Source organism: Eschscholzia californica, unplaced genomic scaffold (assembly GCF_041429995.1).
Source record: "Eschscholzia californica isolate CP2 unplaced genomic scaffold, dmEscCali1.0.p SCAF_3, whole genome shotgun sequence".
In the NCBI taxonomy this organism is placed as follows: Eukaryota; Viridiplantae; Streptophyta; class Magnoliopsida; order Ranunculales; family Papaveraceae; genus Eschscholzia; species Eschscholzia californica.
Genome location: NW_028238420.1, coordinates 56,601,052 through 56,621,303, shown reverse-complemented (window position 1 = coordinate 56,621,303; position 20,252 = coordinate 56,601,052). Strand labels below are relative to the sequence as shown.

Here is a 20,252-nt window from a genome sequence, read left to right as displayed (position 1 = left end):
CTCTTTTTCATCCCAAAACAAACCCTTCCTCCCAAAATCGTAAAAGCTTATAAAATCTAACCAATCTTGTGCCATTCCGCACCAGTGGAACTACGCTTCCTATGCAGAATGACATGATAAAGTATTGAGAAGTTTTATAGGCAATGCTAATCTTTTTAATAGTTTATCCCATGTTTAAGATTTCGGATGATCCGTCGACATCGTCTGGCTCAATTATTGTTAGTCTTGTTATTTTCAAATATCTGTGCCTATATCTTCCCATGAAATATTCAATTTAAGTATAACATAAGTTACTACCAAAAGAAACAAATTTTAACAAAAAAGTCAAAATAAACAAATAAAGTTCTATATCTTAAAGTTGTTTAAGATATAGAACAAATTGAAGAACAAGACATCCCGTAATAAGATTTTAGATATTGTATTATTACAACTCATATTCTTATAGAACTTCACGAAATGTAATATGATTTTGCAAATTGCTATATGATTTTACTTGGTGTAACATGTACGCTCATAATAAGGGTTGTGATATTCTGATCGTTCAGTTTCAGAATCCATTCCGTAAATGACATTTAAGTTGAAGAAAAATAATACATGAGGTTTAATAGAGTTCATATAGTTTTTCTTTTACACGGTCCAAAAAAGACCAAGAGGGACGTTAGCACAACATTGTTCTTAGTCGTTACCACCTTTTGGTGCAGTAGTTGGGCATCCTTTCAAGTCCATGAAGTCGTGAAATCAAATCTTAGTGGAAGTAGTTTATTATGAGATTTATCCTATGTAATTTAGGTAAAAAATAAAATCGGGATAAAAGAAATTGGTTTTCAGGTCTTTTAAGATGACCTTAAGGGTCTTTATAGGTCTTTTAGGGCTCAAGATGTCTTAATTAGCAGTTATGGTGCTCATCCAAATTCATGATGTATTATATATTATAATCATGATAAATCAATAACATCAAATGTAATGAATTTTGGAATCCAATCTCAAAAAACGAAAACACCGTCCTTAGTCAATTTGAGGTCTTAAACAGTTTTCATAATCAAGTGGTATAAATAGACACGTAAAATCGATATGTAAAGTCGTAAACAATTCAAGAACATCGACTCATATCTCCTAAACTTTTTAGACATCACAACTACCGGTTTATACAACTACTTAACCATATATTAATATTACCTAGCTTGTAAGACAAATATCACCTATGACCAACCCTATCTAGGCTTTCTAATATATGCAATTTATGTGAAGTTAGGTGGCCAGTGGCCTTATGTGTCAACCTATCCATCCTTCCCTCCAATTTTTTTTCTCAATGTGCAACCCACAACTAATCCTAATTTACTCTAATTAATTAATTAACTACTTAAATTGTTGAGCATAATTAATATCTAATCAAAATCTCTCTTTACATTTATAAATTTCAAAATATAAAATAAATAATAATCAATTAGAAACTTTTTCTACACTTTAACTATATGTAGCTTTAAGATTACAAAAAATAGTGTCTGCAATCTTAAACGATCTAATTTTAATATTTTAGAACTTTGTTTGTTGGTCATATTAAAATTGAAATTATGAACTAGAACTTAATTTTGACTAATACCTAGACGGGTGTTGGGTTGAAGTTGGATATTATAATTCAAAACATATAAAATATAAAGAAATATCAGACTCCCATAGGGCAGGTAGACGCGTATGACTACTCTTTTTCAATTAACTATTGTTTCACCAACCATTTCTAGCCTGCAAACAATAATTGTAATTTTAATAAAATATTGTACATATAACCCATGTCAGTGGGGGCACGAACAGTTTTATTCAACGTATGAAAACAAATTTGAGAGGTGTAATCTTAACTATTAGAGAGAGTTTGAAGATAAGTTTGGGAGGTATAACCTCAACTCTTTGAGATAAATGTGGAAGATGTAATCTTAGTCATTAAAAAAAGTTTGGAGATAAGTTTGTGTGATGTAATCTTAACCATTGAAATAGTGTATTTAAAAAAAAATACTTTCCTCACTTATTATATAGACTATAGAAAGATGGTACGCGTGCAGGGACGGATCCATAGGGGTGCGAGGGGGTGCGGCTGCACCCTGTGGGTCCTCCTAAAAAAATTATGGTAGTAGTAATTTATTTCTTAATATATATAAGTATATATAAATAATTATGTTCTGATGTAATAAAATGACACAAAGAAGGCTTTGACTTAGTGGTTTATGTGAGGGTTGGAGTGATGGCGAGATTGTGAGGACTTGAGTTCGTATCCACTACGTGCATTTTAAGTGCTATTTTTCATGTATGTGCCCAAAACCCATATATACCCAATCGTGTTTATAGATGACATCAAGCGGACATGGCTCAACCCTTGACTGGCTGAGGGGTTGAGTAGTTGAGGGTTGAGCTCTGAGTGAGTGGTAATGTGAGGTACTAGGTTCGAGTCTTACCTAAGTATTTTTAAGTTTATTAATATTTGTATATACGTGGGAAAATCTACAATCTAGTAAGAAAATAGATTTTCGAGTGTTTGATTGGCCATTTGGATGTGAAAATCGAATTAGTACGGCATGAAGAAGAAATGGTGGTAGTGGTGTTTGGCAGAAATAAAAAAGAAACATATATATTTGGTCAAACTAGAAAAAATTTCTTATTTCTTGAGAGCGGCCGACCTTTCCAACATGGTTTTCATCTCGGTCATAATTTATGGTGAACCATTATACTTGTTTCAAAGGGTGTAGTAGTAGGAGTGGTTGGCAAATTCGGTTGGGGGTTTTGATGATCACGGTGCCCTACATTCAGATAGTCATATCCACGTTTGGTTACATATCATGTGATTTTCTCCAAAAATTGGAAGAAATTATTACAATTTAAAATTAATAACATTTGGAATAGGTCAATAATATTTGATGTGATAATCCACCAAAAACAATTAATTAAAAATTCATAGAAATAACCGGCTATTTCGGTATTTGGATTTTAGAACTAATACAAAAAACCGGTCAACTATTTCTCCCGATAAAAACGTTACTTTCTTGAGCTTCTACTTCTTCTCCTCTAAAAATAGGAAACAAATTTCAAGCATATGTTGAGAGGCAAACTCACTCTCTATTTTCATGGCCATCAAAATTCCTGAAGGCCATCATCACCACCGTCTTCATCTTCTTCTTCAGAAAATGACTAAGCTTTGCCGGAAATTCGTTCAAGTTAACGTTAAATGGAGAATATTAAAACGTCTCTGTTTTCTCCGGCAGTTTTTTCGGTTTTTTCATGAACGTGTTCTTATTTGTTCAGTTGGAACTAAGCTTCACCGGTATAACCGGTTAAATCGTACAGTTTCTTCTCCTTTTCCGGTACCAATTACCGAAATTGGGTCAGTTACCGGTGACCTAACTACTACAACGACGATGATGACAACAACTACTTGTAGTAGTAGTAGTCATGATTATGAAAGTAGTGATTCAGATTTGGTTGCTTTGAAGATTAGCCTTCTTGGTGATTGTCAGATTGGGAAAACTAGTTTTGCTGTAAGTTCATCTTTAATTTTTTTTATTATTATGAATCATTTTGATTTAAAATTTTAATAAATTTATTAGGTTCAATTTAAATTTGTGTTTCGGTTTTATTTTTTTTGAAGATAAAATGCGTTGGGGGTGATCAAGAAAAGAAATGCTTAAAAACTCGTGGATTGAATTTAATAGATAAAATATTTTCAGTTCGAGGTGCTCGAATTGCTTTCAGTATTTGGGATGTTGGAGGTATGAACATTTATTCAATTGTATCTTTCATGTTCGAAAAAATATAGAGAAGAGGAGTTTATTTTTCTCTTCTCTCTTAAATATTATTTTCATATTTTCATTAAATATCGATCATATATTAATCTTTAATGGTAATTAATGACATAAAATATGTAATTTATTTCGGATTGTAGGTGATTATCAATCAAAGGATCATGTCCCTGTTGCTTGTAAAGATGCAGTGGCGATATTATTCATGTTTGATCTTACCAGTCGATCTACTTTGAACAAGTATATTTAATTACCGAAGATTTATTTGTTTTAGTTATTTAAAACTAGAAGTAAAATAAAGATGTTTTAGTTTGTGGATTTAATTTTTTTTTAAAATTTATTAATCTTATCAGTAATTTGTTTTTTTTATACTATGCAGTATCGTTGGGTGGTATCAACAAGCAAGAAAGTATAACCAGGTAATAGCTCATTTTCTAGTTCTATCTAAAATTGCTTAAATATTTGTAAAATCTTAATATAAATATATGAAAATAGTTAATTTATATTAATTAAAATAGCTAGACATTCATTAGTTCTAAAATGATAAGAATTAATTTATCATATTAATTAAATTATTTAATTTAATTCTGTAGAGTGCCATTCCTATATTAATTGGAACCAAGTTCGACGACTTTGTTCAACTTCCTTTGGCCATGCAATGGGCAATCGTGAGCCAGGTAAATCACTGTAATTTTCATTTTCATTTTCGCTATTAAGATTATTTTTTTTCAAAGAAAAAAAAACAAATGTGGTAGATAATCTTTGATAAGATTATGTATAATATATAAGTAAATATTTGGCAAATCTAAAACAAAATAAATTCATTGAAAACATTAGATAATGCCAAATTATGAGCGATTGCATTTAGTGCTCTGCCACAGTTTGAATACGTTGCTAATAGTAAATTTGAACTATATGAATAAAAGTTTGAGTAATTTAATTTATAAAAAAACTTATGTGCTAAGATCTTATTGACCCTTTCTATTTTGACACTTTGCAATTTTCTACTTTTTATAGAGACTGTACTCTATTTGTCTAGTACTAATATTTACAACAATTTTTAGTATTTTTGTACTGCATTTTTTTTGTTGAACTATCATTGTTTCCCATTGGATATCCAAGTTCATTTAAACGTGTGAAATTGGAAACAATTGGGAAGACTTGGAGTCTTGATTTTGATAGTCTCCAAAATTGATGTTTTTCAATGAATTGAAAGGGACAAAACTTGTAGAAGATTTGTATCTCCTTTTCAACTTTTGTAGTACAATCTTCTCTCCTTTTCTTGGGTTATAATTTGGAAGCTTTTGGGTACAAGTGGGGAAGACTCACCATTCTAATGAAATATGATTATCTTGTATTTTTCTTAGTTTATTTAGCAACTAATCAAAATCAGGTTGTGGTATATTTCTGCCCATATTGAGGTGAGATAGAGAAGAAAAAGATAATCGATCTTTAATTTGTCATTTCATTCTAACGGGGAAAGTAATAAATTATTTGCAACAGATATCTAAATGTTTCATACTATTTTTTAAACGCATCAACCCAATGTAACATGCCTAATTCTCTGAATTCTACTATTTAATATGTTGAAAACAATTAGTTGTATATGTAGCATTTCAATTTCATTCGGTCGAACTCTTTTGAATTTCAAACTGTTTATAACTAATTTTTCACTAATTTTTCTTCTTTCGTTTTACAGGCGAGAGCATACGCACAAGCGATGCAAGCGACTTTATTCTTTTCAAGTTCGACTCATAATATAAACATAAATAAGATCTTCAAATTCATTACAGCCAAGCTATTTAACTTGCCATGGAGTGTCCAAAGAAATTTAACCATTGGAGAACCCATCATTGACTTTTAAAGGTTTGAGGTTTTGATAATGTTGCAGAACTACATAGATGGCCATGTTCAAGGTTTATATAGAAGAAAAACTCAATTTTTGTAAATAGTTTGGCCATTTGATCCTAGTCGATCGAAGTAGAGATGTTGGCTCTCCCTAATAACAATTTGGCATCTTTTTCGGGTTTTTTTTTTCAGACAGAGAGAGATCATCTTAGAACCCTTGTCTCCGTGTCTGAACGTCGAAGCAAAAAAAAACCAAAGGAAAAAAGAAAAAGAATTGTAGCTTACAATTTCAACAAAAGGTTTGAAAATAATGCAAGAATGAAAGGAAAAAAAAAATGAAATTTCACTTACATTGTGGTTATTTCTGTCTATATTACATTTGTTGAAAACTTGAAATAAATGAATGTTTCAGGCTTTTTGGCCAACATTTCTGTCACTTTACCGATTACAACGATTACAAACCAAACGTACATGTACCCCTTCAACAAAAAAATAAAATAAAAAACGTATATGTACCAAAACAGACCAACCCAAACCACTCCAGTTACCAATCCATTTGCTACCCGTTTGGCCATCAACCTAAACTATTAGACTCCTCACAATACTAAAAACTCATTTGAAAATCCTCATCTCATTTCAACCAAACACTCAAATGAAAACTACCAAAATTACCTAGTTTGGATTCGCCTAGGACCGAGTTTAGAGAGATAAAAGAGAGGCTTCTCCAAGAGAAGTTATATACCAATATGGGACTTCTCAAACTGAAAGTTCATAAATAAAAAACTCTAGTAAGGTTCATCAAACAAAATTATACAACTTGACGAGGCTCTTGGAAACCCATGTACTTCTTTCATTACCTTCATTTCTTCATCCTTCATTTTCATCTCGAATTCCAATCTTTTCAGTTTGTCTTCCAGTACTCGTACTTCGGACCTATTGCTTGACGTGTGACTAGGGGGAACGTATGACGATGAGTGGACTTTACGAATGGTCATAGTCTTCAGAACTATTGAATTTTTTAGAAGAAATTTTACAACACCCATTTCTCTTTTGTGCCCTTCAAAATAAAAGAACTCAACAGATTTTAGGTTTAACAACAGAGACTGAGGCTCTGTATCTAGTGTTGATTCTTCTCCATCGTCGTCAGATAAATATGGGCCGAGGGACTGAATAAAAACAGAACATCACATTAAGACAAAAGAAGATTGTTATTGCTAGGGAAACAAAATGTTTGAGTAATGACTTGCCTCTAAGAAAAGTGATTCTAGGTTTGGCGAGTTTTTGAGCAATGTGAGAAGTTCCTTATCGGTGTAAGAAAGTAAATCTGAATATAATTGTAAATCTGTCAAATTGCAAAATGTAGGTAGATTGATTGAGTCCCGTGAATGGCAGAAGTCCTACCAAAAACACAAAAATGCTAGTAAGGAATTAGACAAAACAAATATTATGTATAAAACTCTAATACTTAATACACAGCTCAAGAGCCCATACCTTAGGGAGATAGCCAGAAAACATTAGATTCTTCACGTTACAAACTTCTCCTAGAACTCTACTTGCACTTACACTTTCTTCCGTACTCATTTCATGACAATTATCTTTTCCAACTAACCAAACTTCGATACATGCGTGAACAAGTGAAAAGGTATTTGATACAAATATATTATCAAGAAAACCCCAGTATGTGAGAGATACTAGATTTGGAGCCGAAATCATGACTGGCTGAAGCACATACGAAAACTGCAATTTTTTCAGTGTGGGAATGGAGATGCATATCATGTTCACATTGTTATATTCGCACTCATGTATAAACAACTCTTCTAGGACTGGGGTACTAGAAAAGAGTTGCTCAGTTGTGTCCGTACCCAAAGAATGAGCTCTAACAAGCCTAAGGATCTTGAGCTTAGGAAAACCAACAGATTTAGGAAGATTGAAATCTAGGATTCCGTTTAACTCTAACCTAGTTAGCCACTCAGAAGTAAAAAGACAAGAGGGTAATATAATGTTTCGTGCGTTTTGAATAATGAGTTTTTTAACTTTGCGCCTTACCAGAAAAGAGATCCAAGCATTCATCCTAGAGTCATTAGTTAGTTCCCTACAATTCAGATGGAACGTCTGAATATTTGAAACATGATGAAGCAACGTTCTGTCAACAAAATCCATCAATCTATTAACATATAAAGATTTTGCTTCTTCTGTTGGAGTAAGATGATTATCATACGAAGAACCGATATCAAGAATGGGGATAGAGGTCCACAAGTGCATCCATCTTTTAGATAAAACACAAGTACGAGCAGAATGTTTGGTTCCGAGGAAATAGAAGATACGATTAATGACGTCTCCGGGTAAGTTACTAATTCTATCATTACCATTAGTATTACATTGTTGATCACCAATGTCGATTTCTCCATGGAGTACCATTATAACGGGGATGCCTTCCTAAGATAACAAAATTTTGTTGTTAGAATATCACCCATTAACAAATTCACATCGAAATTGATTAATTAATATCGAAATTCGATATATTGATATCGACAGGTACCATGAATTTACATGAAAATATAACTATGAGTTAGCTATGAATGACTTCTTAGACAAAAAAAAAATCCTAATAACCAACTACAATAACATTCATATTGTTTCTCAAAGATGTTTGGAGAAATAAAAAAAATTACTAGAATGAAAAACAAGCAAAGTGAGATTTCAATTGAATACTATAAAGAAACGAGATTCCGGTAACGGGGTAAGAGAGAAGTACTCACCTTTGATGATTATTACTCCAAATTTCTAGGGTTTTAGAAATTGGTGAAGAAGATAAAGAAGGGTTTTGGTGGTTTTTTAAAAGTTTTGGCTCCTCCGTACAGAGTATACTAGTAAGTTATCGGTGGGAATGGTGCGATCACATGCATTAGAAACTAGGGCTCCGGCTCGAACTAGCAACATAATAAGTCAGGGTCGGCCAACAAACTACTGGGCCAATCTGAATATTAGACCCATCACAGGCCCAACAAATAACATAGTGATGTCTGTCTCTCTCACGATTTTTCAATCATCTTCTTGATTTGGGCAAGAAATGAGTGGGGCAGTGAGTTTGTCATCAATTTTAACAAATAACTTTGTTTCTTCAATTCGTACTTTAAACTGTAGAAATTTCTTATCTTTAGCCATTATCAATGTTTCAAATAAGAAGAAGAACTTGGGTTGGTTTGATTCATTCACTCCAACTAAGAGAAAATTTTCCTCTTGTGCTTCAAGTTCAACAACAAATCTTTCAGTTACTCTCAGTAACTCCTCACTTGATGGGTACTTCAGTTTTTTTGTAAATCTTATGACTTTTCGTTTGATTAATTCTTTTAAGCTAGATTTTTTTTTTTTTTTTCATTTTGGAATAAGGGTTTTATTAGATTTTTGGAGTTTTAAGCATTTTAGTGTTTTCTGGAACATGGGTAGCTCAAATTATGAATTTCAAGTTTGCATTTTTAGAATTCAAATTATGGGTTCTTTGTGATTTTTCACATGATTAATGGTTATTTCTTGTTTCTTTGTTCCTTAAGTTTATCATACCTACTCATTTCAATTGAAACTCAGAAAAGGTCATTAGGGTAACAGGATATGTCTAGATTTGCTCAAATGATTCTTAAACACTGAACTTCTTGCTGTACCAATTAAGTGCAATGGAAGAAGTTCTTGGTGTTGTAGATTGTTTTGGTTAAGTTCCGTATCTCAATTATATTCACTCTCTTGGTCTCATTTTGATTTCCTAAGACATTATTCTTTTTCAGCTTACCGGAGTATGGTCGGTTGCTTCCATGTCCCTCACAGAACGGACCGCCACGAGTTGAACACTTAGTTGTCTCAGAAAGTGGACCTGTTCTTGAATATATTACTAAAGCTTTGGATCTTCCCCCTCTGTGAGTACACTCTTTCTCTTTTCGATCACAAAAGTGTTCGTTATCTACATACTAGTAGGATATAGTGGTGAAAAGAGTATTTTATTCGTGAAGGTTTGTCGCAGATCTTATACATTTTGGAGCAGTTTATTATGCACTTGTATGTCCTAATCCTCCTCCAACTGCAACTCCCGAGCAAATTAAGATATTTCAAGAAGTTACCGAACCATCTGTTCTGAAAAAGAGGAAATCTATAAAAGGGAAGACTTTTCGAGAAGCACAAAAGACATTTCGAATAACCCATGTTGACGAATTTGTTGAAGCTGGTACCTACTTGCGTGTGCATGTACACCCAAAACGTTTTCCGAGGTAATTGATCAAAATCTGTTCTTATATTTGATAGAAATGTGAATGTCATTGAGATTTTGGAAGTTCTGTCCTTCTTGGCTTGTTGATATTGGAATTTATCAGGTGCTACAAAATCGACTGGAAGTCAAGAATTATAGCTGTGGCTGAATCTTATGTGGTTTTGGATAAGCCGGCTGGTACATCGGTAAACAAATAACCTTGCTTCATTAAAATGATTAAATATCATTTGTAGATGTTGCTCGAGCTCGAATTTATAATCCATATTCTCTTGTTGTGTCTATAAACAGAATAGCTATCTATGTTTTATGATAGTCTATACTAGGATTCGAAGTATAAAGATACATGGTTTGTGTTCTGATTGATATTACTACGCCTTCAGATATCTAGGTTTCTCACGGCCTATACATTTGGTCTGTGTAGGTAGGAGGGACTACAGATAACATCGAAGAAAGTTGTGCAACTTTTGCCACTAGGGCTTTGGGGTTAACAGATCCATTATGGACTACCCATCAGATCGATAACTGCACCGAGGGCTGGTATAATATTTATTTAAGTTTCTACTGTTACATTTCAGAATATAGACTAGTAAAAATTTTGATTGTTGTTTTCTGTTAGTGTTGTGCTAGCTAGGACCAAGCAGTATTGCTCAGTTTTTCATGGGAAGATCAGGGTATGCTCACAATACTTCTAAAAACGTTTTTTTTTCTTCACTTCTGAAGTGGTACCTTCTCACTGATTTTGAACTTTTCGACAGGAGAAAAAAGTGAAAAAGCTTTATCTTGCTCTTTCTGCTGCACCTTTACCAGTCGGAGTAATTACCCATTATATGCGTCCTGTGAATATTGCTCCTAGACTTGTTTCAAAAGGTACCGTTGGTTATGTGAAAGATTATTTATAGTAATTTTGTTACTTCCCTTAGTGTTCAGATGTTATTATTTAGGGTGTTTCTTTTACTGAACACGACATTGAAATGACCCATTATTGAGCTTACTGTATTTGGTTATGTCCATTGTGTTAGGAAAACACCGGACATAATAATTTCTAGGATTTTGGAAAATTTAGGTTACTGCGTTCAACACCTCTTACTAGTGTTAGATATTGATACCCGTAATATTGTCTATGTTATGTAGACAAATATAACTTGAGTTTTTATGTCTTCTATCATCTTTTCTTGCATCAATATGACTAAATCTGATTTTTTTTTTTCAGATTTCACTAAAGGGTGGTATCTGTGCCAGCTTGAAGTCTTGGAATGCAAGGAGGTACCTTGGCCAAATGTCTCCACTGAAGAGCAGTATTGTATTGATAACGGTGGATGGCCGAATAAAAATGTAGCATATGAGTGTAAAATCAACCTTTTAACAGGCAAAACTCATCAGGTACCTTCTTTCTTCACTTCCTTTATTCTTGTAAGATCGATAACATTCACTTAAATCATATATCAAAAGCTCTAACAAAGCAGTAAACTGAGGAGTTCAAGGTTTTATCTTTCTTGACTTCTTCCGCTTAACAATTGATAAATGCAGATTCGAGCACAATTTGCTGCGTGTGGTGCACCTTTAGTTGGTGATACGATGTATATGCCTGCAACACTTGCAGAAGCGGCTAATCCCGAAATCAACCCTTTTCTTGAAAATGAAAGAACGTATGAAAGCGAAGATGATAGAACCAAAGCTGTCGAAGAATGGATGGCACAACATGGGAAAGAACCAAGTATAGCTATTGGTCTCCAAGCTTGTCAAATCTCTTGGGACGACGGTGAGCATTTTTATGAGGCTGGATCTCCATGGTGGAGGTGATACATCTGGTTTTCCAAGTTCATGTTCTGCTTCTTTACACTACTACTATCTTGGGCCACCCTCCAATCCTGATCTGATCCACGAGTTAGTCGGGTGGAACGGACGTTCCCAAGCTTAGTGCAGTACAATTATGTTATCGGTTATTGTGAGGCATCTTATTCTTTTTAATTTTCATTAAGGTTTGTTGTGTACAAGATTTTCAACACAAGAACAAAATGAAATTGAGAGATATTATTTGGCTCACGCAATGTACATTCATCCAAGTCTTTTGAGTATTATGTTCTACTTTACTTATGTTTCCAACTTAACCGAGTGAAGAGGACAGGGGTGTGGGTGAGGGGTGCGGGCGGTGCGGGCGCACCGGGCCCCCCTCTCCCAAAGGGCCCCTTGCCTAGAAAATTTAAACAAGATATATAGGGAGAAGTCTGCTACAAAATATAAAAGGAAATCGGCTCAGCTGGTTTGTTATATGCACCGTGCTATGGAGGACGCGAGTTCGAACCCATTAGCATGTAAACTATTTTACAGGCCCATGAACATTTGAGTTTTCAATTTTTCTTCCTTTCCATCTTCTAATCTTTCTTTCTCTTTAACTTTTTTTTTTTTGAAGAGGTTCTTTCTAACTCATTTAATTTCTTTTTTGTGTTGAAAGAACTCCTTAAATTTAATAGGTTTGAATTTTTTTCTGTATTAAATTAATATAATTTTTTTCTTTAGTTTTTCTAATAATCTTTAAGTAAAAGCAATCAATGTTTGATGCAAGGAATGAAACTTCGGTTTCGGTAGAAATTTCGGTAGGCCCAAAAGTAGAAACGTTTCCACGTTTCGATCAGTGTGGAAATTTAACAAATCTACGGAATTGATATAAATGTGATTTAGTTGTGCATAACAAGACTTTCAACCATAACTAAGTATGAAAAATATGTAGTCTTGACTCTAACATGAAATACGGGATAAACTTGAAAAATAATTGACGGGTTTGTGACAAAATTCGTTAAGTTTAGGGTTAATCTATAATAAAACAGTAATACCATGGGGCTGACTTCAAAAAAGATAACTTGAAGCCGTTATAGTAGGGGGAAAATATTTGAAATTTGGAAATGATGTGAGACATCCCAAAGGAGTGTTAAGGGCGCCCTCTATAAGTATTAAAAGCGCATCACTTGTGAGTGAACAGGCGCCTTTTACTGTAAAGAGGGCGCCTTTATAAATTATCATTTAAACCTAAAAAACCCTAAAACCCAAATCGTATTCTTCTTCAGCCGACATGCTCTCTCTCTCTAGATTTCTATCACAATCAACCCTAAAAACCCCAATTTCTTGATGAATCTTCACCTGTAATATGAGATAAACTACTTGTCAAGAAGAAATGAAAGGATTTCTTGAAGATCTGAGAAGAAACAGTGAAGAAAAATGAAGATTAAACCAGAAAAATGAAGAACAACTGAAAGTAAGTATCCTAAATTGATTTCGAGCGAAATTTCGATTGATTTCGAGCGAAATCTTACACGAAACTTATGTATGTGTGTTTCTGTATACCTATATTGAAAAACCGAAAAATTTCGGTCATTTCGACCGAAACTTTTCGACATTTCATTCCTTGGTTTGATGTAGACACTTTAATCATGTGTATAGTTTGTGATATGAATACTATTATAATTCATATAATGAAATTGTGATTTTTTTGGATTAATCAAATTTATTTTGAACAATTATTTAGATTGCATGATTTTTTTTATTGTCTTATTTAGATTGCATGATTTTTCTAATAATCTATGTATTGGCGGGAATATTTCATTTCCTTCTAATCAGAAATAACAACAGAAAAACATAAAATTAGAATCAAAACTCTTCATAGAAGCTTGCAGTTGTGCTAAAGGCAATCACTCTTTCCAACGATACATTAACTCAAATGTCTTAGAACCCTCCTCTTTGTATTGATATAAACCATCTTGACGAGCTGACCATTTACATTGTTCAACACAAACACCATTATCGCGTATTGCATTAAATAGGTCAAAGTTATAATCAATTAGATTCAAAGTCTCGTCCGTCCACCAAATATTACACTGAATCGATGTTGACCCAATGAAATCTACTTTGAATTCATATTCCCCAACCTTTTTGTATGCAAGTTGATGTATAGTATTAGGGTCACCTAAGTCTAAATCTTCTGATTGGCAACGAACATATAGTTTTGTGATGACTGATAAATCATTTTGTATAAAAGCGTGATATACTTGATCTTTAGGAAGAAGAAAAGCAGATGAACACTCCATTAGCATGGTAGAAACAATTACCACCACCACAGCAATAAGAAAAGCATTGTTGTTAATATCACACTTTCTAGATCCCATTTTGTTGATGTTGATTTTTATGAATATTTGTTTGATTCTTGTTACGTGCTTAAATAGATAGTTGTATAGCCTACTAAAACGGAAGTAAATTGCATATTAAGTAATCTTGAAGATTCTCACATTATTTTTTCCATTTTCGTTCTCTAATTTTCAATATTGGGATTTGGGAGTATCAAGGGAAGATATTAGTTCAAAAAAAAAAGGGAAGATATTGTTGGTATCGGGTTACGGATTGGGTTCTTGACAACTAACATATGACATTATAAGATTATATAAACATAAAAACGTAAAAACTTATCTTGTTTGATCGAGGCGAGTGGTCACTCTTTCCTTAAGACAATCATGTCCCCGCATTGGTGCTAACGGTTCTTTGGACATTTGTCTCCCAAGATACAACGATCGCGTCGTATAGAAAGAAGCACTACAATTCTATACGCTCCATCGAACTTTCCAGTTACTATGCTCTCATTGACGACTCTAGACTACTCAACTTTGTCTTCACAATATACTAAAGGGTGTCCAAAACTTATATCTACAAAAGAGAAATCAAATTGAGTATTTATAGAGTTACTCATGACTCTACAAATCCACAAGATGTCCCTCCATTTGGGTTGTGACTTCCCATAACTTGTGTCTTTTCACAAGTAACCATTAGATTTAATTTCACTCAAATAAAAAATTATTTATTATATAAACAATTTTCCAACAATCCCCCACATGAGTGAAATTACCCACAAAAGACAGATGACAGACAGACATACAGACATACATACAAATGAGAGCACACATGGTATTACAACTCCACACACACACATTTCTGATGTCGTATATTGATTTGGATCAAGTCAACGTTTAAATCCTTTCTTATTTCCATTTTCAGTCTTATCACCACCTTCATTCAACCTCACCAATCACCACCACCACAATGACACAGTCATTAATTTTCACCATCAACCACCACGACCACCTACCATCATCCCATGATCTCTTTGTCGACCCCTCGTATCTATCCGCTCATGTTTCCCTTTCTCATATCAACATCAGAAGAATTTCATTATCGTTGACATAATTTTTATCGAATATTTCAAGTTTCTTCCTAAACTCTATAGACATTCTTTCACATATACCGTAGTTATTTTAATAACAAAAAATGAGCGAGAGATCCAAATTTTGGAGGTAAACGAGAGTCCAATTCATTTTCGGCCAAAAATGTGAATCAGGTCCAAATGTTAGAGAAACAGTATTTTTTTCTGGTTTTATTTATTTTTCCTCCCCTTCTTACCCTTGAACAGGACAGTTCCCTGTTTTCTGACACTGACGCGACGATAACGAATTAATTAATTTCCCGTACATGACGTTACAACAGAAAAAACATTCAGATTTTTTGAAATTTAAAAAATGGCGCCATTTTTGACGAAATCTCGGCCAATTTTTTCGGATCCCGCCCATTGTATTCTGTTTCAGTTCCTTCTTTCTTCTTATTTATACATCCAATATCTTCTTCATCATTCTTATTTTGTTTCACATTTTTCTTCTTCATCTTTTTCAATCTCTAAAAACATCAAAGTTTCCAGTTCTTTCTCTCTTTAAAAGTTTTATGTCATTATTCATCTTCTTCATCTCTTTCAATCGATTTATTTATTTCTTCATCTATTCCAATCTCTAAAAACATCAAAGTTTACAATTCTTTCTCTTTCTAAGTTTTATGTTCTTATTTATCTTCTTCATCTCTTTCAATCGATTTATTTATTTCTTCATCTCTATCTTTTTTTAATTTATTTTGTTTCCAAATCTTTCCAGATTTATACATCCAAGATCTTCTTCATCATTCTTATTTTACGACCACCCTTTTTCCAATAGCAAAAGAGTTAGAAGACATGTGCTACGCTACTCTAGTCAGTCGAGTGAAAAAGGGGAGCGGAAATGGAATGGATTGAATCATATTTGTTTCACATTTTGGAAAGATTTGGAAACAAAATAAGTTACAAAAAAAAAAAAAAAATTGGTTTAAAGTTGATCAGTACACAGAACAATTCCCGGTACACAAGAAAATTTCCACTACAAAAATATCTAGTACATAACCAAATTTCCAGTAAACGGAACACTTTCCAGTACACAAGAAAATTTTCCAGTACAAAAATGTCTAGTACATAACCAGATTCCCAGTACACAGAACAATTCCTGATACACAAGACAATTTCCAGAAAACAAGAAAATTTCCCAGTACAAAAACGTCTAGTACATAACCAAATTCCGAGTAACAGAACAATACCCGGTATACAAGACAATTTCCAGAAAACAAGAAAATTTCTCAGTACAAAAATGTCTAGTACATAACCAAATTCCTAGAATACAAAAAAATTTCCGGTACACAAGACAATTTCTAGAAAACAAGAAAATTTTCCAGTACAAAAATGTCTAGTACATAACCAAATTCCCAGTACACAGAATATTTTCCGGCACACAAGACAGTTTCCAGAAAACAAGAAAATTTCCCAGTACAAAAGTGTCTAGTACATAACCAAATTCCCAGTATAAAAAAAGAAATAAATTTGAAAAAAAAAACGAAAATGACAAGTTGGTAATTTTGTAATGGCAATTCTGTAATTTTGTGAGAAAGTACAAGGTTTGATGTCAGGTGCGTCAGACAATTTTTCAAAAAATTTCGTGTTTCCCGAAAATTTTTCGGTGGCAATGTTGTAAATATGTGGAAAGTACAATTCGGACAGCCTGGTTTGTCAGATAGTTTTTCAGACATTTTTGTTTTTCCCGAAAACATTTTGATGACAATTTCGTAAATTTCGAAAAGGAGAAGGGTTTTCCAGACATTTCATCTCCTCGTCTGACGCATTGGACCTGCTTTACATTTTTGGCCGAATTTGGGTTGGGCTCTTATTTTGGACCCAATTTTGGATCTTTCATCCATTCCCTCTTTTAATAAAATGTCATGATTGGTGATTCTAAGAAACATAAAAAAGATATAGAACACTCGGATGTGTCGGAGCAGAGTTATCGTAATATTATCTGCTAGTAAGTTTTTGAAACATTTCCATTTTAAATAATTAAATCTACCAGATAAAAGAAGAGGGATTTGACTAACAATCCAGAAATGGACCCAAAATGTGAGTCAAGTTTGTTATTGCCGAAAAATTGAAGGCAGGAACACGGCGTGCGCGTCAGAAGGGTACGCGAAAATTTTGGGAAAACGCAAAATTTTCTCAAAAAGAATTTGACTCCCATCAAATCTTGTACTTTCCACGAATTTACAAAATTTACCAATTTGTCATTTTGGTTCTTTTTTGCAGATATTTTTTTTTTCTTTAATATCATTTGTAGATTTGCTCAAGCTCGAATTCATAATCCATATTCTCTTGTTGCGTCTATAAGCAGAAAAGCTATCTATGGTTTATGAGAGTCGTGCAGGTAGGAGGGACTACAGATAACATTGAAGAAAGTTGTGCAACTTTTGCCACTAGGGCTTTGGGTTTAACAGATCCATTTTGGACTACCCATCAGATCGATAATTGTGTTAGCTAGGAGCCTAGGACCAAGGAGTATTGCTCAGTTTTTCATGGGAAGATCAGGGTATGCTCACAATACTTCGAGAGACGTCTTTTTTTTTTTCTTCACTTTTGAGTTTTACCTTCTAACTAGTTTTGAACTTTTCGACAGGAGAAAAAAGTGAAAAAGCTTTACTTGCTCTCTCAGCTGCACCTTTACCAGTCGGAATAATTACCCATTATATGCGTCTGGTGAACATTGCTCCTAGACTTGTTTCGAAAGGTACCGTTGGTTATGTGGAAGATGATTTATGGAAATTTTGCTACTTACCTTAGTGTTTTAGATGTTATGGTTTAGGGTGTTTCTTTTAGTAAACACGACATAAAATGTCCCTTTTCGTGCATTGAGGTTACTCTATTTGGTTATGTGCATTGTGTTAGGAAAGATGTACTACTTTAGTTTACACAAGGACGTAAAATTAAAACAAGAAACTATTTTTGTAGGCGTTAGTACTGGACTGGGAATTTGAAATTTTAGGTCCTGCACCTCTTACTGATATCAGTCTATCAGATACTGATACGCGTACTATTGTCCATATGCAGACAAAGATATAAACTCGAGTTTTTATGTATTCTATCATGTTTTCCTGCATCAATCTGACCTAATATTATTTTTTCAGATGTTTCCTACTAAAGGGTGGTATCTGTGCCAGCTTGAAGTATTGGAATGCAAGGAGGTACCTTGGCCAAATGTTTCCACTGAAGAGCAGTATTGTACTGATAACCGTTGATGGCCGAAAAAAGATGTAGCATATGAAGGTAAAATCAACCTTTTAACAGGCAAAACTCACCAGGTACCCTTCTTTCTTCACTTCCTTTATTCTTGTAAGATCGATAACATTCACTTAAATCATATATCAAAAGCTCTAATAAAGCGGTAAACTTAGGAGTTCAAGGTTTTGTCTCCTTCACTTATTTGGCTTAACCATTGATAAATGCAGATTCGAGCACAATTTGCTGCATGTGGTGCACCTTTAGTTGGTGAAACGATGTATATGCCTGCAACAGTTGCAGAAGCGGCAAATCCCGAAATCAACCCTTTTCTTGAAAATGAAAGAACGTATGAAAGCGAAGATGATAGAACCAAAGCTGTCGAAGAATGGATGGTACAACATGGGAAAGAACCAAGTATAGCTATTGGTCTCCAAGCTTGTCAAATCTCTTGGGACGACGGTGAGCATTTTTATGAGGCTGGATCTCCATGGTGGAGGTGATACATCTGGTTTTCCAAGTTCATGTTCTGCTTCTTTACACTACTACTATCTTGGGCCACCCTCCAATCCTGATCTGATCCACGAGTTAGTCGGGTGGAACGGACGTTCCCAAGCTTAGTGCAGTACAATTATGTTATCGGGTATTTTGAGGCATCTTATTCTTTTAAATTTTCATTAAGGTTTGCTGTCTACAAGATTTTCGACACAAGAACAAAATGAAATTGAGAGATATTATAGGACCCCAGTCAATGTACATTCATCCAAGTCTTGAGTATTATTTTTTACTTTTCTTATGTTTCCATCATAACCGAGAAAAGAGGACGAAAAAATAACTTCAAATTACAGGCTTACAGATATTCAAAAAGATATTGTGTTAAGTGAACGAGTCAATACTTTCAATTAGTACGAGTGCCATCAGACTGCCCTAATCTTTGGGACACGAAGAGTGAAAGAGACCTTAGATTAAAATGGGATCCCGATTAAAATAGAGGGTGCCCAAAAGACACACCCTCACTTTTATAGACACAAGCAATCCTACACACCCTAATTCCACATTGCCGTATTATACAGACCGGAAATTTTCTAACATATTTGGCCAGGATAATGTCGTAGAAAAGTTTTTATCTCTCACAATGAGCACCACCAGTCTTCGATAAGTAGTAACACTCGATGCATATTTTTAGTGGAGATAGAGTCTAGGAATTCAAGTCACCTTTTCAAGGCTAATAACCTTTGGTTGGAATAGTAAAAAAGTTTAGTCTTCCACTTTTGATGTGAGGGGTTCTAGGCACATTGACAAACACACAAAAAAAAGAATCACTATTTCAAGTTGTAGAAAAACTAATTTGCAAGTTAATGAAATAGTAATAATAACTAAACGAATTCATAATCTATGTATTGGCGGGAATACTTTATTTCTTTCTAATACAATTAAAACTCTTCATAGAAGTTTGCAGTTGTGCTAAAAGCAATCACTTTCCCCAACGATACATTAACTCAAATGTCTTAGAACCCTTCTCTTTGTATTGATATAAACCATCTTGACGAGCCGACCATTTACATTGTTCAAGACAAACACCATCATCCCGTTTTGCATCAAATAGGTCAAAGGTATAATCAATTTTTTTATTTAAAATCGAGTCCGTCCACCTAGTATTACACGAAAGCGATGGTGACCCTACTTCGTATTCATATTCCACAAGCCTCTTGTATGTAAGTTGATATTCATCACTAGGGTCACCATGGTCTGAACCTTTTGGTTGGCAAAGAACATATAGTTTTGTAGTGTCTGATAAATCATTTTGTAGAAAAGCGTGATATACCTGATCTTTACGAAAAAGTAAAGCAGATGAACACTCCATTAGCATGGGAGAAACAATTACCACCACCAAAGCAATAACAAAGGCACTGTTTTTAACATCACACTTTCTAGATCC

General features: G+C 33.9%; 4 protein-coding genes and 1 pseudogene across 5 annotated transcripts; 3 read left to right on the top strand and 2 right to left on the bottom strand.

Annotated features, from left to right (window-relative positions):
* The first annotated feature begins 2,981 nt into the window (after positions 1 to 2,981).
* On the top strand, positions 2,982 to 5,991 carry LOC147552213 (septum-promoting GTP-binding protein 1-like). Its single transcript, XM_086669355.1, has 6 exons — positions 2,982 to 3,521; positions 3,632 to 3,752; positions 3,926 to 4,022; positions 4,162 to 4,201; positions 4,376 to 4,459; positions 5,482 to 5,991. The coding sequence occupies exons 1-6, from the start codon at positions 3,111 to 3,113 to the stop codon at positions 5,644 to 5,646; spliced, it is 918 nt and encodes a 305-aa protein (XP_086525481.1). The 5' UTR covers positions 2,982 to 3,110; the 3' UTR covers positions 5,647 to 5,991.
* Positions 5,992 to 6,383: 392 nt separating this feature from the next.
* On the bottom strand, positions 6,384 to 8,581 carry LOC147552212 (F-box/LRR-repeat protein At4g14103-like). Of its 2 annotated transcripts, none has more exons than XM_086669354.1 (4): positions 8,390 to 8,581; positions 7,122 to 7,773; positions 6,878 to 7,027; positions 6,384 to 6,796 (listed from the first exon to the last, which is right to left on the bottom strand). In XM_086669354.1, exons 2-4 carry the CDS (start codon positions 7,698 to 7,700, stop codon positions 6,416 to 6,418), a joined length of 1,110 nt encoding a protein of 369 aa, XP_086525480.1. In that variant the 5' UTR covers positions 7,701 to 7,773; positions 8,390 to 8,581; the 3' UTR covers positions 6,384 to 6,415. The 2 variants fall into 2 exon arrangements, with proteins under 2 accessions (XP_086525480.1, XP_086525479.1); XM_086669353.1 differs by having other exon boundaries at positions 7,122 to 8,066; positions 8,390 to 8,543.
* Positions 8,582 to 8,599: 18 nt separating this feature from the next.
* LOC147552211 (RNA pseudouridine synthase 6, chloroplastic-like) lies at positions 8,600 to 11,928 on the top strand. Its single transcript, XM_086669352.1, has 9 exons — positions 8,600 to 8,930; positions 9,410 to 9,538; positions 9,632 to 9,886; positions 9,989 to 10,070; positions 10,307 to 10,422; positions 10,502 to 10,556; positions 10,641 to 10,752; positions 11,096 to 11,265; positions 11,413 to 11,928. Exons 1-9 carry the CDS (start codon positions 8,701 to 8,703, stop codon positions 11,683 to 11,685), a joined length of 1,422 nt encoding a protein of 473 aa, XP_086525478.1. The 5' UTR covers positions 8,600 to 8,700; the 3' UTR covers positions 11,686 to 11,928.
* Positions 11,929 to 13,568: 1,640 nt separating this feature from the next.
* Positions 13,569 to 14,042, bottom strand: LOC147552210 (S-protein homolog 6-like). The gene has a single exon (XM_086668622.1). It carries the CDS (start codon positions 14,040 to 14,042, stop codon positions 13,569 to 13,571), a length of 474 nt encoding a protein of 157 aa, XP_086524748.1.
* Positions 14,043 to 17,450: 3,408 nt separating this feature from the next.
* On the top strand, positions 17,451 to 18,950 carry LOC147552209 (RNA pseudouridine synthase 6, chloroplastic-like; annotated as a pseudogene).
* Positions 18,951 to 20,252: the final 1,302 nt, after the last annotated feature.

Excerpts from the sequence above, each read along its gene's own strand:
- LOC147552213 (XM_086669355.1), top strand. The coding sequence starts at position 3,111 with ATGGCCATCAAAATTCCTGAAGGCCATCATCACCACCGTCTTCATCTT. Across the intron at positions 3,522-3,631 it reads TTGGGAAAACTAGTTTTGCT|ATAAAATGCGTTGGGGGTGA; the intron begins GTAAGTTCATCT and ends TTTTTTTTGAAG. Across the intron at positions 3,753-3,925 it reads CAGTATTTGGGATGTTGGAG|GTGATTATCAATCAAAGGAT; the intron begins GTATGAACATTT and ends TTCGGATTGTAG.
- LOC147552212 (XM_086669353.1), bottom strand. The coding sequence starts at position 8,048 with ATGGTACTCCATGGAGAAATCGACATTGGTGATCAACAATGTAATACT. Across the intron at positions 7,028-7,121 it reads TTTCTGGCTATCTCCCTAAG|GACTTCTGCCATTCACGGGA; the intron begins GTATGGGCTCTT and ends TGTTTTTGGTAG. Across the intron at positions 6,797-6,877 it reads TAGAATCACTTTTCTTAGAG|TCCCTCGGCCCATATTTATC; the intron begins GCAAGTCATTAC and ends GTTTTTATTCAG.
- LOC147552211 (XM_086669352.1), top strand. The coding sequence starts at position 8,701 with ATGAGTGGGGCAGTGAGTTTGTCATCAATTTTAACAAATAACTTTGTT. Across the intron at positions 8,931-9,409 it reads AGTAACTCCTCACTTGATGG|CTTACCGGAGTATGGTCGGT; the intron begins GTACTTCAGTTT and ends ATTCTTTTTCAG. Across the intron at positions 10,423-10,501 it reads GATAACTGCACCGAGGGCTG|TGTTGTGCTAGCTAGGACCA; the intron begins GTATAATATTTA and ends GTTTTCTGTTAG.
- LOC147552210 (XM_086668622.1), bottom strand. The coding sequence starts at position 14,042 with ATGGGATCTAGAAAGTGTGATATTAACAACAATGCTTTTCTTATTGCT.